This window comes from Ammospiza nelsoni, chromosome 20, assembly GCF_027579445.1.
Source record: "Ammospiza nelsoni isolate bAmmNel1 chromosome 20, bAmmNel1.pri, whole genome shotgun sequence".
Taxonomy (NCBI): Eukaryota; Metazoa; Chordata; class Aves; order Passeriformes; family Passerellidae; genus Ammospiza; species Ammospiza nelsoni.
Genome location: NC_080652.1, coordinates 2,241,598 through 2,254,730, shown reverse-complemented (window position 1 = coordinate 2,254,730; position 13,133 = coordinate 2,241,598). Strand labels below are relative to the sequence as shown.

The 13,133-nt window shown below is 48.6% G+C and overlaps 1 protein-coding gene across 2 annotated transcripts in view; it reads right to left on the bottom strand.

The window, feature by feature from the left end:
* Window positions 1–210: 210 nt before the first annotated feature.
* NSMF (NMDA receptor synaptonuclear signaling and neuronal migration factor) overlaps window positions 211–13,133 on the bottom strand; it is a 47,326-nt gene continuing 34,403 nt past the window's right edge. For both annotated transcript variants that reach the window (XM_059486378.1, XM_059486377.1), the window contains 9 exons: window positions 12,988–13,077; window positions 11,264–11,385; window positions 9,460–9,543; window positions 8,432–8,465; window positions 7,824–7,894; window positions 6,739–6,818; window positions 5,103–5,205; window positions 4,664–4,739; window positions 211–2,893 (listed from right to left, as the gene is read on the bottom strand). In XM_059486378.1, coding sequence (XP_059342361.1) covers window positions 2,796–2,893; window positions 4,664–4,739; window positions 5,103–5,205; window positions 6,739–6,818; window positions 7,824–7,894; window positions 8,432–8,465; window positions 9,460–9,543; window positions 11,264–11,385; window positions 12,988–13,077 — 758 coding nt within the window. In that variant the 3' untranslated portion in view covers window positions 211–2,795. The remainder of the gene's footprint in view (window positions 2,894–4,663; window positions 4,740–5,102; window positions 5,206–6,738; window positions 6,819–7,823; window positions 7,895–8,431; window positions 8,466–9,459; window positions 9,544–11,263; window positions 11,386–12,987; window positions 13,078–13,133) is intronic.

Here is a 13,133-nt window from a genome sequence, read left to right as displayed (position 1 = left end):
GCTCATCCTTTACAGGCTGCTCTCACTGAAGAACTTCCAGGCTCTATTTTTACCTCTAAATTTTAAAATAATTACAATTTTTATTTGCCTCTGTCAAGCCCTTCCTTTCCCAGCAGCCACCTGAAAAACTCCACCAGTGAAAAAAGGGAATAAAAATGTTTTCCTCTGTCACCAGTGGTTAACTCCAAGGATGCTGCTGCACACAGGACATCAAACATCACAACTCTATTCCAGTCACAGCTCTGAGAAAATTTCATCTCTTTAGGCATATGAATGCTACAAAGGAAAAAATATGTTCATGTCATAAACATCACAAGCTATGAGGAATATAGATCTTTGGAGGGAAATGCATTCATCAGTTGTCATATCCCATAAACTGCACCAGAACAGTCCATAGTGTCCATCCCAACACAGAAATTACTGTATAATCTACCTTCTACTTTGCACCCCAAGTACTACAAGTGGTCAGTGAGGATATACAACAATTCTACAGAGAAATCACTCAAGTGGATACATAAATGGGCCCTTTGGGGGTTAAATAAGATTTTCAATAGTTGCACAATGCTACATTCATGCTACCAAGTTCACTGAATTGGGATCTGAGAAAGGAAGAACAGTTTGCCTGTCTCCAGTTAGGAGGTGAAAGGGTCAGAAAGGGAGAGAGTTTTGTGTCAGCATTTTAATCTTCCCACAGCCATTTCCTTCTCCAGATAACATGACTTTGTGCTTTCAGTGCACCTCTGGCTCCCACCTCTCACGCAGAGCTGGCGGAAGCTCCAATGTTAAACAGAATTGGCATAAATTTGGGGTTCTTTTTCTTTTATATCCGGCACAATTTTCTTCCAAAAGCTACAGACTGGTGCCTGTTCTCCCCTTCACTGTAAGTCTGGCAAACCTGACTGAGTCCAGGGATGAGATGTGGCCACCAAAGCTCCCAACAGCCCACACCTGTCTGTGAGGCTTTCAGTGACTTTAAATACCTCTCTCCACCCATTCCTCTCCTTACTGTATGTACATTATTTCTTCAAAAGTTTTGCTATAAAACTGCTCTAAATGTAAAGGGTTCAGCAGTTCTAGCCAGGGGCCTGTTCCCGAAAATCACAACCACAGGGGGGAAGGAGGACTCTACAGATCAGAACACCAAGTTCTCTTTGTAAGTAATTAAAAGAAGATTTGTACATGTATTTTCCTTCACTTCACAATCAAGAAATTTGAGATAGCAGGAAATCAGGAAAATAAAGCAATCCTTCCCTGTTCCTTCCTTTGCTTGTAAAAGAAATAACTTGTGTCACCTCCCAAAATTGCCAGTGACCTACATAGACTCTAAGTACTATTTGTCCTCTGAAAGGACAGCAGAATGTGAAAAAAGCCCCATTCCCAAAACCAAAAAAGCACCCCCATACCCAACCAAACAAAAATAAATAGATTTCAAAAGGTACCATCAAATACCAAGTACAGACCTGGGCTCTCAGGCTGCTCTGACAGAGCTCAGGGTTTTCTCTGTCCTCCACAGGGAGGGGCTGAGCAGCTCAGACCAAGAAACAGGTCAGGGAAAAGGGGTGGGTTCTGCACAAACAACTGGCAGTCAAGTGAACAAAGAGTCAAACTCATGCTCCAGGCCTGTGCTGTGTCCCTCCAGAAGCATTTCTCCCAAATGCCTCAGTGCTCAGCCCCCGCAGAGGGGTCTCCACACAGGAGAGAGCTCCTCTCCCAACACAAAGCAAAACACTGGCATCAACAATTCATTACCATGGCTATTAATTTCTAATTCATTTTTATACCAAAGCGAGCCTGACAGAGGATTCCTAGCCAGGTCCCGTGCTCTAACCTAAAGTATTTCAGCAAAACTAAAGTTCCATAGTTTTGCAAGCAGCAAAGTAGAAAGTAATGAAGTTGTGGCTAACTGGAGGAGAACTACACATTGGTGAGAGCACGTACAGGTAGTGCAGCACAGCTACTCTGAAAGGAACCAAACCAATGCAGCAGACATGCAGGGTCTGCTAACTTATGTTAAAACCTTGTTTGCTGGTGATTAAATATGTCTACAGAAGATATATTACCATTCTGAATATATTTTCAAGCAGACCAAAAATACCTCATCTATTGGTTATGGTGTGTTATTTTTAACTAATTAAATATCAGGAGGGATTTTACCCCCTCCCTTGCTATAAAAATTGCACTTATTTTCTATTAAACAAAACAAACAAAAAGGAAGATTTCAATTCTATATCCCAGTATATATTCACATGGAAATGGGATCATCTTGCTCTAAGCTTGCAGGAGTAGGTGTAGCAGTCCTTGCTCTCCAGGACTCCCAGCACAGAAAGTCCCACCAGGACAACCCCCTGCTCCCTCTGTGCTCTGGTGACTTCTTCACTGTAGTGCATGGGTTAATTGGGTTTGTGGTTTTTTTTTTTTTTTTTTTTTGTAAGAAAACCTGAGCTTCAAAAGTCTTTAAAAGGACCTGGAATCAAATCTGGCCCATTCTGACCCAAAACAGCTCAGTTCTGCCAGGAACTCCATCCTGTCCTCGTTTCACACAGCTCCTCCTGAGGCCCCGGGGCTCGGACTGAGGCCAGCGAGGTGTCACCGTCATTGTCACCCCCTTCCCTCCAGTCTCTCCTGGCCCAGGAGCCTTTTCCTGCTTCCGAGGGCTCCTCCTTCCCTCCCTTTAGCGCTGCTGCCTCCTGTAGGGCTGTGAAGGGCTCCCCGTGCCAATAAAAAAGTCTCTCTGCAATAAAGCATGACTTCTTGGACACTGGTGATGAGCTTCCTCTTGCAAAGGCTTCTCCAGCTCATAAAATGTCATCGTAATCCAACAGTTTGGAGTGCTGGCGCGTCTTCCAGAGGCGGTAAAGGCGGAAGTCAAAGTAAGTCTCAATCATTTGCTTACCTAGGAGTGAAACCAGGCAGAGGGGTCACACCCTGAAAGGGGCACGAGGGAGAGGTGACAGCACACAGCAGCACAAAGCCCCAGGTTTGTGACACATCCATGGCAAACGCTGACGCTGGGCACGTGGAGGGGCCCGTGAGAGCCAAAGATCTTTTCAGATCTCCTCAACCATGAACAGCTCCCTGTAATCCCCTGGCAGGGTTTGTCCCTGGGGGCAGGAACTGAGCACAAAGTCTGTCTCCAGACTTTGAGCTCTCTGCTCTGAGGGCTGAGGGGAGCTGGGGGCTGGAGATGATCAGCCACAGCCTGCATGAGGCACAGGGACTTCAGGGGCTGTAAAACAAGAGCTAACTCTTGTAAAGAAACACTATAAATAATTAACACTGAAAATTCCAATTTAAAAATACATATTTTTTTAAATCACCAGGCCATCCCTGTCCTGCTGCTGTGTGTGCTGCCAGCAATGAGCTCCCTGCACACACCAGTGCCAGCTGTGCCCCCCAGCCCCTCTGATTGAAGGGGATCTCTCAGGCAGCCAGGAGGTTCATTTGAAAACACAAGGGCAAACAACCCTGCACTCAGACAGGGCTCAAGGAGGGGATTTTCACTTGTGAGGCCTGATTAAGATTAGTTTTAGATGACTTTGCAAAGGATTACAAGGGTACACTCTTAGCATGTCCCAGACTGATCAAGGGGATAAATTCAGACGTATTCTTCAGCCCAGCCTCCTGAAAGCTGAGCTGCTCTAATGCCTGCACACAGAACCCACTGCCTGGCCTGCTGAGCTGCCCACAAACCCAGGAATTTCCCTGCAAGCTGCTCCTGGACACATCCCAGCCTGTTTGCTCCTGTGCAGGCACCATGGGCAGCTGAACTGATCATGCACAGGGAACTGAACATGAACAGAGCCTGGGCTGCAGGGAGGTGTCCCTGCCCATGGATGGGCTGGAAGTGGGAGAGCCTGAAGGTCCCTTCCAACCCAAATCAGTCTGTGACTCTGATTCTGTGAGCTCTGTGATTCTGTGACTCTCTGATTCTGTGAGCTCTGCACAGTTAAGCACCAATGTGCTGAACTCCTGCACATTCCTGAGGGTGAAGGGGAGGTAAGAAAAACCCATCAGTGCTGAGACCAGAGCTGTGGGCAGCAGAGAAGTGCCTAGAGCTGAATCCTGCATGGTTTTATTGGCCAAGAACTACAGCAAAGATAAAAGAACAAAATTCAGAATCTGTCACTTGTGAAACTGCTCTGTGAATTACTGACATTGAACAGGAAAAATCCTGTAGAGCTTCTTGAAATATCTTGAGCTACAGAAAAAAAGGGAAAATGGCCAGCAGACTGAGCTGTAGAATGGCCCTGATGGGCCACATCCCCATTGTTTACTGACATAATTTCCTTGGTGCCAGTGGTTTGAGAAGAGACCCCAGCACACCTGGCTACAGAAAAGGTTCTGCTCCATGTGCATTTCCCCCACAGACTCCTCATGCCCTAATAATGCTGGGATCTCCAACACCCAGCCTGGAAAGCTGTCTCCTCCTCTGCATTGCCAGGACCCTGGGAGAGGCCTCAGGCACAACAAACAGCATTTGAAATGTGAACAGATGCAGGAACTGCAAGGGGCAGCAGCTGAGCTACACAAAGTGGTTACAAGCAAAACAAAGACCATGGCAGGACTTAAGGGAGTCAAAACTGCTTTTTCATGGAGATGCCCCCCAAAGGAGGCAGACTGGGTAGCAAGGGGTGTATGTGTCTTTGCACAGGAAATTAATTACCTTGAGCTGATAGTTCAAGTGGAGACTCAAAGGCAACCCTATAAGGATTCATTAAGTTTTTCAGATTCTGAAATAGCTGAAAGGAAAACATACCAGAGTTAAGAGCTGAAAACAGTGATGATCCTGAGCCCCCAGAATTGCCCATCTTTGTTCTGGAAAACCTTCCACCCATGTCCTTTAGAACATCTATCTCACCAGTAAATAAACAAAGCAAGTGCTTTGAACTGCTCCTCTCCTCAAAGGTTTCATTATTTGTCCTGCACATCACTAATCCTTCCTCCCCTGCCCCACAATCCAGAGGGTTCTCCCACTCACAGCTCCCACAGACAGGACAGCAGCACCTTCCCAGCCAGCACAAGAGGCAGGTTTAGAGCTCCCAGTGTGACCCTGGCCTCCCTGGGCCCAGCAGACATCCCAGGGGTGACCCACAGGCTCCTACCTTCTCCCCATTGGGGTTTCCAAGAACATAGCAGCCCATGATGTGGATGATATTTGGTTCAGGATTGACTTTACTCATCAGCCTGCTCAACCTCTTCCAGAAGCTGGAAAAAACAGAACACATAATTAAAATAAAAATCTCTCCTTATAGGCATGATTAATGCCAAGGATGTGTGTACACAGCACTCAGGCAGGGCCCAAGGTTTGTACCCTGGGCAGGAAACTGCTCAGGAAGAGCCACTGGATCCCAGACAAGGAAGAACAGGAGCAGAGGCAGGGCCTGAGGAGCAGGTCCAAGTCATGTGGCAGAGAAGGAAGAGCAGCCCACAGAGCCAAGGGAGCTCCAAGGTGAGGAGAAGGGAGCAGAGTCCCCCAAGAGTGCTCTGCAGTGACAGTTTCACCAAGCATCCCCTCCAGCTTCCTCTCTCCTGTTTCTATCAACAAGTGCCCTTTCTGAACACGAGGCTTATCAGTGCACTGGTTCATTTCCAGGGCATGAAATCAGCAGGAACAGCTGCAGAGATTGTTCTGAGTGAGACAATACAGCCCAGGCAGCTCCATGTCAGCCTGTGCTTGGTGCTGCTCACAGTGCAGTGACTGTGACCAGGCACTGGGTGCCTGAGGGATGTGAAACACAACCCCTCCCCTGGGCAGAGGGTTGGAGCAACTTTGGGGGGCTCTAAAGCCCAGGAATTCCTCCCTGGGTGCTCCAACCAGACTGCAGCCTCAGCTTCCCCCAGCACTGCCTCCCAGAACACACAAGCTGGATGGAGACATTCACTTCCAAGCTCCCCAACTTTCAGCTGTGTGTTCACAGCTCCCTGCAGATCCCTGATTTATCAGCTTGGGAGCAGCTATGCCTGGGATGTGCTCAGAATCCTGGATGTGCACACGTGCTGGAGAATTCCACAGCCAGTGTTTGTGCCAGGGCACGAGATTGCTGAGCAGATGTTGATTTTAATACTCAGTTCTCATGCCAACACAAAGTTGTGTAGGAACAGGTTGGTGTACATCCTCCCCCCACAGCCAGGCACTGTTAGCCAAGCAAGTTTGAGCCAGCACAAGCGAGTAGGCAGCAAAACAGGCAAAGCTTTACTCTCTGCAAGGAGCAGCAAAATTGCTCAGCACTCCCAGCTGAAGGCTGGCATGTTAGTGAAAAGCCTCCTCAGTAACAGACTGGACTTTGAGCAGGCTTTGCAGAGACAAATTCCATTCTCCCTGGCCAGAGTCAGCTGTGGGGGAACACCCTGGATTTCTGCCACAGCCACAGCTTAGCAATGGTATCACAGCACCACAGGCTCGAGGTGCATGTTCTGATTTCTGGTCAGCAAGGCTGTTTTTAGTAGAATAAATATCTTTTTTTCCCCTCCTTTTTTGACAGTCTCTATGCACAGAGACACTAAACACATTTAAGAATAAATCTCCTGGTGACAGGGCTGCAGCACTCCAGGGATGAGCTCAGCTCTGCCACCTTTGCTGTCACCCTGAATGAGCTGTGAGCTGCTGTTCAATGCCTCCTCAGCCTCCTCATCCCCTGACCAAGCCACCCCAGCTCCCTTCACTTCTCCTCCACCACGTGCTGCAAACATTGAGCAAATCCAGCAGAGAAACACCATGAACACAGCACAGCCACTCACAGGATCAGATCTTCCTCCTTCTCCACTTTGGCAAAAGTGGCAACTTTGTTCTTTAACAAGTATAAGTGCCCGGGGCCTCCCTGCAAGAGACAGGCAGACAGACAGATGGAAACCCCTTTGTACAGACCCTGCATGAGTTTCCTGTCCTGCCCAGGCATTCCCAGAAGTGCCACAAGGGAGCAGTGCAGACACATCCACACACAGGCAGTGTGCTGGGGGCTGCATTCCCTGGTTTTTGCTGCTCTGTGCCCACATCACTCTAGAAAGGCACAAAAATAGGTTTAAAACGCCACTGTGGGTGGCTGGAGAGTAACAGGGAAGACAAGAAAGTCCCTGTCACTGGGGGATGCTGGGGGTGGGCAGAGGAGCAGCTGAGCACAGCAGGGGCTGCAGGCAGGGCTGGCACTGCAGAGGAACTGCCCTGGGGCAGCAGGAGCATGAACAGACTGACACAGCACCAGCAACAGTAAAGTCACAATCTCAGGTCAGTGTGCAGCAAAGCTGCTCCTCTGCAGCTCTGGGCACCTGGAGGGAGTTAAGTCAGGTCACCCTTCCCACTTCTCATGGCACAGCTGCTGGGGAAGCCACAGCTGACCACCACCAGAACAGCAAACTTGGGAAGGAAATCCCCAGCACCCCCCAAATCCAGCAGGGCCTGGATTGTCCCAGCCACAGCTCCAGCCTGACCCTGCTTCTGCATCCTCTGGCTCCCAGCTGAGCCACCTGCCAGTCTGACCCACAACCACTGTGACACTGAAACTGGATGGAAACCATAACCATGACACTGCAAGTACTTCTTCCTTCTATGAAACCCTTTCTAGGTTAGTGCTGATGCTAGTTTGTCTGGGGTTCCTTGAGAGAATCAGCCCAGCTCCTCACTTGGCCTCACTAAATCAGATTTGATTTCCTGCTGTCTCAGCAACTTGGGATTGCTCCATGTCTGGGTAATGGGAAGTGAAAGCTGCGCCTTGGCAGCGACTTTAATGGAAGCTGACTTTGGAATATTGGTTCCTCTATGTCACTTTCCCCACAGAAAATGACAAATTTGTGACAAACCACCCAAGTGCTTAACAACTTTCATGTACCTGGCAAAATATCAGCATCTTCCAGATTTTGCAGCCTTTCCGATAAATGTTCAGCTTCTTCTCTATTTCCTCTGCAAAAAAAAAAAAAAACCCAACCAAACAAAACATGTTGGAAAAGATGAACCATGGACAAAGGTAAAAATTAATCTCATTCCTTTACACGTAGTCCTGAGGGCAGGAAGCTGAGCTGAGGGTGCTCAGTACATGCCAAGGATGCTGTGGGAGCAGGGAATGTCAGCAGGTGACAGAGAAAGGATGGAACAGCACCAGACACTGCTCTGTGGTGACCACAGCTCTGGAGCAGCCCCAGCCCTCCTGGCCTCTGTCACTGCTCCCACTCCCCACCACAGGTACAATGAACAGGCAGCTGCTGCCCCGTGCCTCAGTTTCCCTGCTGCAGACCATGAGTTTAGCACAGAAAACAGGTCAAAGTGAATGTTTATTGCAGCAGCACATCCAAGAGCAGCCAGCTGACTGTCAGGGGTCACTGGGGTGACAAAAACAACTCTGTGCGTGGCAGCTGAAGCACAGGGCAGCTGAGTGACTTAAATATTGATGGTTACATTTGCAATGGGCAGGAGATAGAAAAGGAGGCAACACTGACATACCCAGGATGTCATCAAAGGTGGCGTGTTCATGGTCCTGGAAACCAAGAGAGAAGACATGTAAAGGCTCACTGTCACTGCACCAGCTCCCTAATAACCACACAATCCCACTCCAAGGATGCTTTAAGAGCACATTTACACCAACTGATGGCTGCTGGTCACAGCAGCAGTAACCCTCACCCCAAACCACACCTCAGCACAGAAGCTGAACAGTCCATGAAGATCAAATCCACCCAAAGCTTGCAGCTGAAGCCTGCAGACACATCCAAAGCACAGACTGTCCCTCAGATGCAGTCAACATCAGCAGTGCCTGTTTGCCTGTGTTTTGCAGCCACTCTCAGGCTCTACCCCTGTCCAAGCTGGCTGACAAACAGCTGCACTCCCAGCACAGCTGCCTCTGCCGCAGCAGGGTCATCAGGAGCCCTGAACAACCCTCCAAGGAGAGAGACAAGAGCAGCAAGGCTAAACCCCAGCAGCACAGCCTGCTGCACACTGGCAGTGCCCTTGCTGGGCTCCCAGTCCCACCCTCCCTTGCAAATTAAGTGATTAGAAAAAGAAACCCATGACTCCTCACTGCTGTGTCAGACCCCTGCTCAGGCCAGACTCCCAGGGAAAAGCCAGAGTTAAATTAATGACTGACAGGGACACCCCACTGCCCATGGGGTGATGGGGTTGGTGTTTCACTGCTGAGCTCTGAGTGCTGCTTATCCCAAGGATGAGCATAAGGAGGAGCCCTAAGCCTGGCAATGCCTGCCCTGCCTTCCCTTGGCAATCCTCCCACACAGCCTGGCTGGGCTGCAGAGCCCAGAGCCCACAAGTGCCATTTCCACCCCACCTGGCTGTTCCACCTAGACCTGAGCCCCCACAAAGCTCCCCCAGATCCCAAAGCTGGGCTCAGCACACCCCCAGCCCCTTCCTGACAGCTTTTCCAAATCACATCAGCATTTTGGAGTCACCCTAACAGGAACTAGGGAAATAAAAAAGTGTCTGCATGACTCGTGCTCTCACCACAGCAGAAGGGATTTACTCACATAGAGGATGGGGATGATGGAGGGGTCGTCCCTGCGGATGATTGTTGGGACATACTCTGCTTTGGGCACCTTGGAAGAGATGAGCTGCAAAGGGGAACAAAGGTGCAACAGCATGAGGAGAAGCCAGCAGAGTCTGGACAGAAGGACAAAGGCCATAAACCCTGTTCAGCTGTCTCAGTGTGACTCGAGGAGCAGCTAACCCAGTTTAGCCATATCCCATTGGAAAGTTTCCAGCCCAGAGCACCCCCAGGGCTGCTGAGTGCCCTGAGTGCCACATGAGCACACAGCTCTGCCCCCAGGCTGCACTGGGCCCAGAACAGGCTGGAAAGGGGACACTGGGCTGCACAGAGGATGGAGCAGCTCGTGCACCACCATGGATGGCTGTATCCTGTCACTGTGGTATTTTCTGAAAGATCCCTTCACTGGGATTTCTTCTCCTGCGAAGTTGATAAGCCTCAGAGAGAAACATAAATAATAATTATCTGATTTGTTTCTCCTGTGTTTGGCTGCTTTGGAATGTGGTCTGGACATTGTTTACCCATGTGAATTGTTTTTACTTAATGACCAATCACAGACAGCTGTGCCAGACTGTCTGAGTCAGTCACGAGTTTTTATTATTCCCTCTTGTTAAGCCTTCTGTCTGTACCCTTCTCTTTCTTTACTATAGTTATAATATAATATAATATAATATAATATAATATAATATAATATAATATAATATAATATAATATAATATAATATAATATAATATAATATAATATAATATAATATAATATAATATAATATAATATAATAATAAACCAGCCTTCTGAGAACATGGAGTCAGATTCTCATCTCTTACCTTGTCCTGGGGACCCTCACAAACACCACAGTATCCCAGTGAGGATCACTCCTGCAAAACCTGCTTTTGGCTGTAGGGAGTGTTCAGTGTCTGGTGGGACCTGCCCAGGGTCCAGCCAAGGGCTGGCCCTGCCCCAGGCACAGCAGGCACAGGGCTGCAAGTGTCAGACAGTGCTGACAACTCTGGCTGAAGCCTCAGCTGGCACCAGCAGCACCAGAGCCTGAACTCTGTTGTGATTCCAGGCCCCTCAGTTCCAGTATGGCAGCAGAGCTGGCAGTGGTGCTCAGGTCTCTGTTTTCAGGGTTAACAAGCCTCAGGCTGACTTGGTTCTGTGTTGGTGTCATGTAGCATTCACATTCTCTGAAAAAATTCCTTCACCCAGGGATTTTCTCCTGGGAAGCTGAGATGCCTCAGAGAAAAGGAAAACAATTCTTATCTCATTTGCTTCTCTTGTGTTGTGCTCATGTGGAATGTGTTTGGAGATTGCTCACCCACAGGTGATTGTTCCATTGCATTCTGCTGGGAGTTGTTTTCACTCTTTGGCCAATCAGGGCCAAGCTGTGTCAGGACTCTGGAGAGAGTCACGAGTTTTCATTATTAACTTTTTAGCATTCTGTAAGTATCCTTTCTGTATTCTTTAGTATAGTACAGTATTCTTTATATAATATAGTATTATAAAATAATAAATTAGCCTTGTGAAAACATGGGGTCAGATACATAATTCCTCCCTTCATTGGGGCATTCCCTGCAAATACAATGGTGTCATTCCTGCTCTGATTTGGACTACAGATCCCTCCTTCTAGTTTTATTTCAATGCACCACCTGATCTGAGCCTGTGTCAACTCTTGGTTCATCTCTGAGTGACCCTCACAGACCCCTGTGCCTATACAACACACTTCCCATGAAGATCCTGAACTCAGCAGCACTGAAAGGACAGGCAGAGCATGAGCTGGAAACACTCACCATTATTTTTGGTGGAATAAAGTCTTCTCCGTCACATGCCATGGCTTCAAGTTCCTTTTCTGCTTCCCAGTTCAAGTCAAAGTCACCATCCAGAGTCCCGCAGGAATCCTGAAGGTCATGGCCTGCCAGAACACAGCAGGGACCATTACAAGGGCAGAACAGCCTTCCCCACTCCATCCTGCCTTGGCAGCTTCCTCACAAGAGGTGCCACGACACTCGTGCTCTCTTGTCACCACAGAGTGACAGACACCACTCTGGGGCTGGTGCCTTCAAACAGACAAACATGTAACAAATGAAGAGTGCACAGAGAGCTCACGGCACGTGTCACAGAACTTCAGCACTCTCGCAGTCACCAAGCTTGGCTTTCAAATGCTAAGTCACAACAGTCACCCTGTCACTCCAGAAATGGGGAAGGAGACAGAACACAGACAGACTCTCTACACTTCAGCACTGCCAGGCTGATAAGCAGAAGTCCAAAGACTTCAAAGCTGGTCTCCTTGTAGTAATTACTGCTCTGACTACATCTTTTCAGGGATCATAAAGAAAATCTGACTTGTGGGTCAGACTGATCCTGGCAGAGAAGTCTTAGAGCGTGCGTGAGGACAGCTGCAACAAACACAGTCATATTGCAACAGTAGACTTGAACTTGCTCTCCAAATCGACCTTACCTGTTGGCCTTCAATGCCTCCTGGGGAAAAAAACATCTGGAAGGAATATAATTGACCATTAAAGGTTAAAAACAGAGATGGTTGCTGGACTGAGGAAAGAGAACCGAGGTGCCGCTGTTTGTGCCTTTGGGGATGTCCGAGTTTCGCTGGGCAGTGCCTGGAGCCTGTGTGAACCACAGCTTCCCATGGCTTTCCATGGCTTTCCCATCTGCCTCCGGGCAGCTGAGGGAGCAGGGAGAAGTCAGACTGCCAAACAACAGGGTCATGTTGTGAACCTGGCCTTTCACACACCTCCCCTTGCAACCTGGGTCTTCTAAAGCTAGCAGGGCCAGATCTCATGCTTACCTGGTAGATCAGGTCATTTCATTAGTGAAATTCACTTCAACATGGGCAAACTCATATCCACCAAGCTCCTGCCTACAGGCTTGCAATAAAATCTGTGTAAAACAGACACTCCCTTTATAAGAATACAGATGCTGGCATTCCTTCCTGTAAATGAACACAACAGCATCTCAGTCCCCTCAAGCAGAACATGGCAGCATTACTGGGGATTCCCAGAGGGATTCCTGGCAGCCCAAATGAAGATCAGATTGCCCCAAGCTATCACCTGTGCAGGAAATCAAAGCTCCATGTCATCAGCTGTATTCTTGAGCTATTCCAGGCTAGGAAAGAGCTCAGAAGGGGCTCCTGCATGGGAAGCCACGTTAGCCCCATTACGGTGAAGGCAGCCTTGGACTGGTGAGTTTCCAGAGAGGTTGTTTTGGTGCCAAGAGGATAAGGGATGATGGGAACAGAGTAAGAGAGTTGTACCACTGGGTACCCTTTGGCAACCGCTCAATAATCTGAGGTTGGATGAGTGGTGCTCTACAAATAAATACAGGTACACACAGATGAACAGGTACATACACCTGGAGCGTTACCTGCTCCGATCTCAGGAAACTAAAAAAGGATCACAGACAGGACAGAGGGCACAGAGGAGTTACTCCAGTGGGACTCCAGCCAACAACTGCTGGAGGGTTTGCCCACAGGAGGAAGCTCAAAGGACTCAGAACTCACTTTCTCGAGAGTCATGGAAGGAATCAGCTTTGATGGGAGTCGGGTCACTCCAGGACCTGCTGAAGCTCCTCTCACGCCGTTCGGCAAATGCTAAAGGATAAAACCAGAGCATGACATTAACAGATCCCAAAGCACCTCTGCTGCTG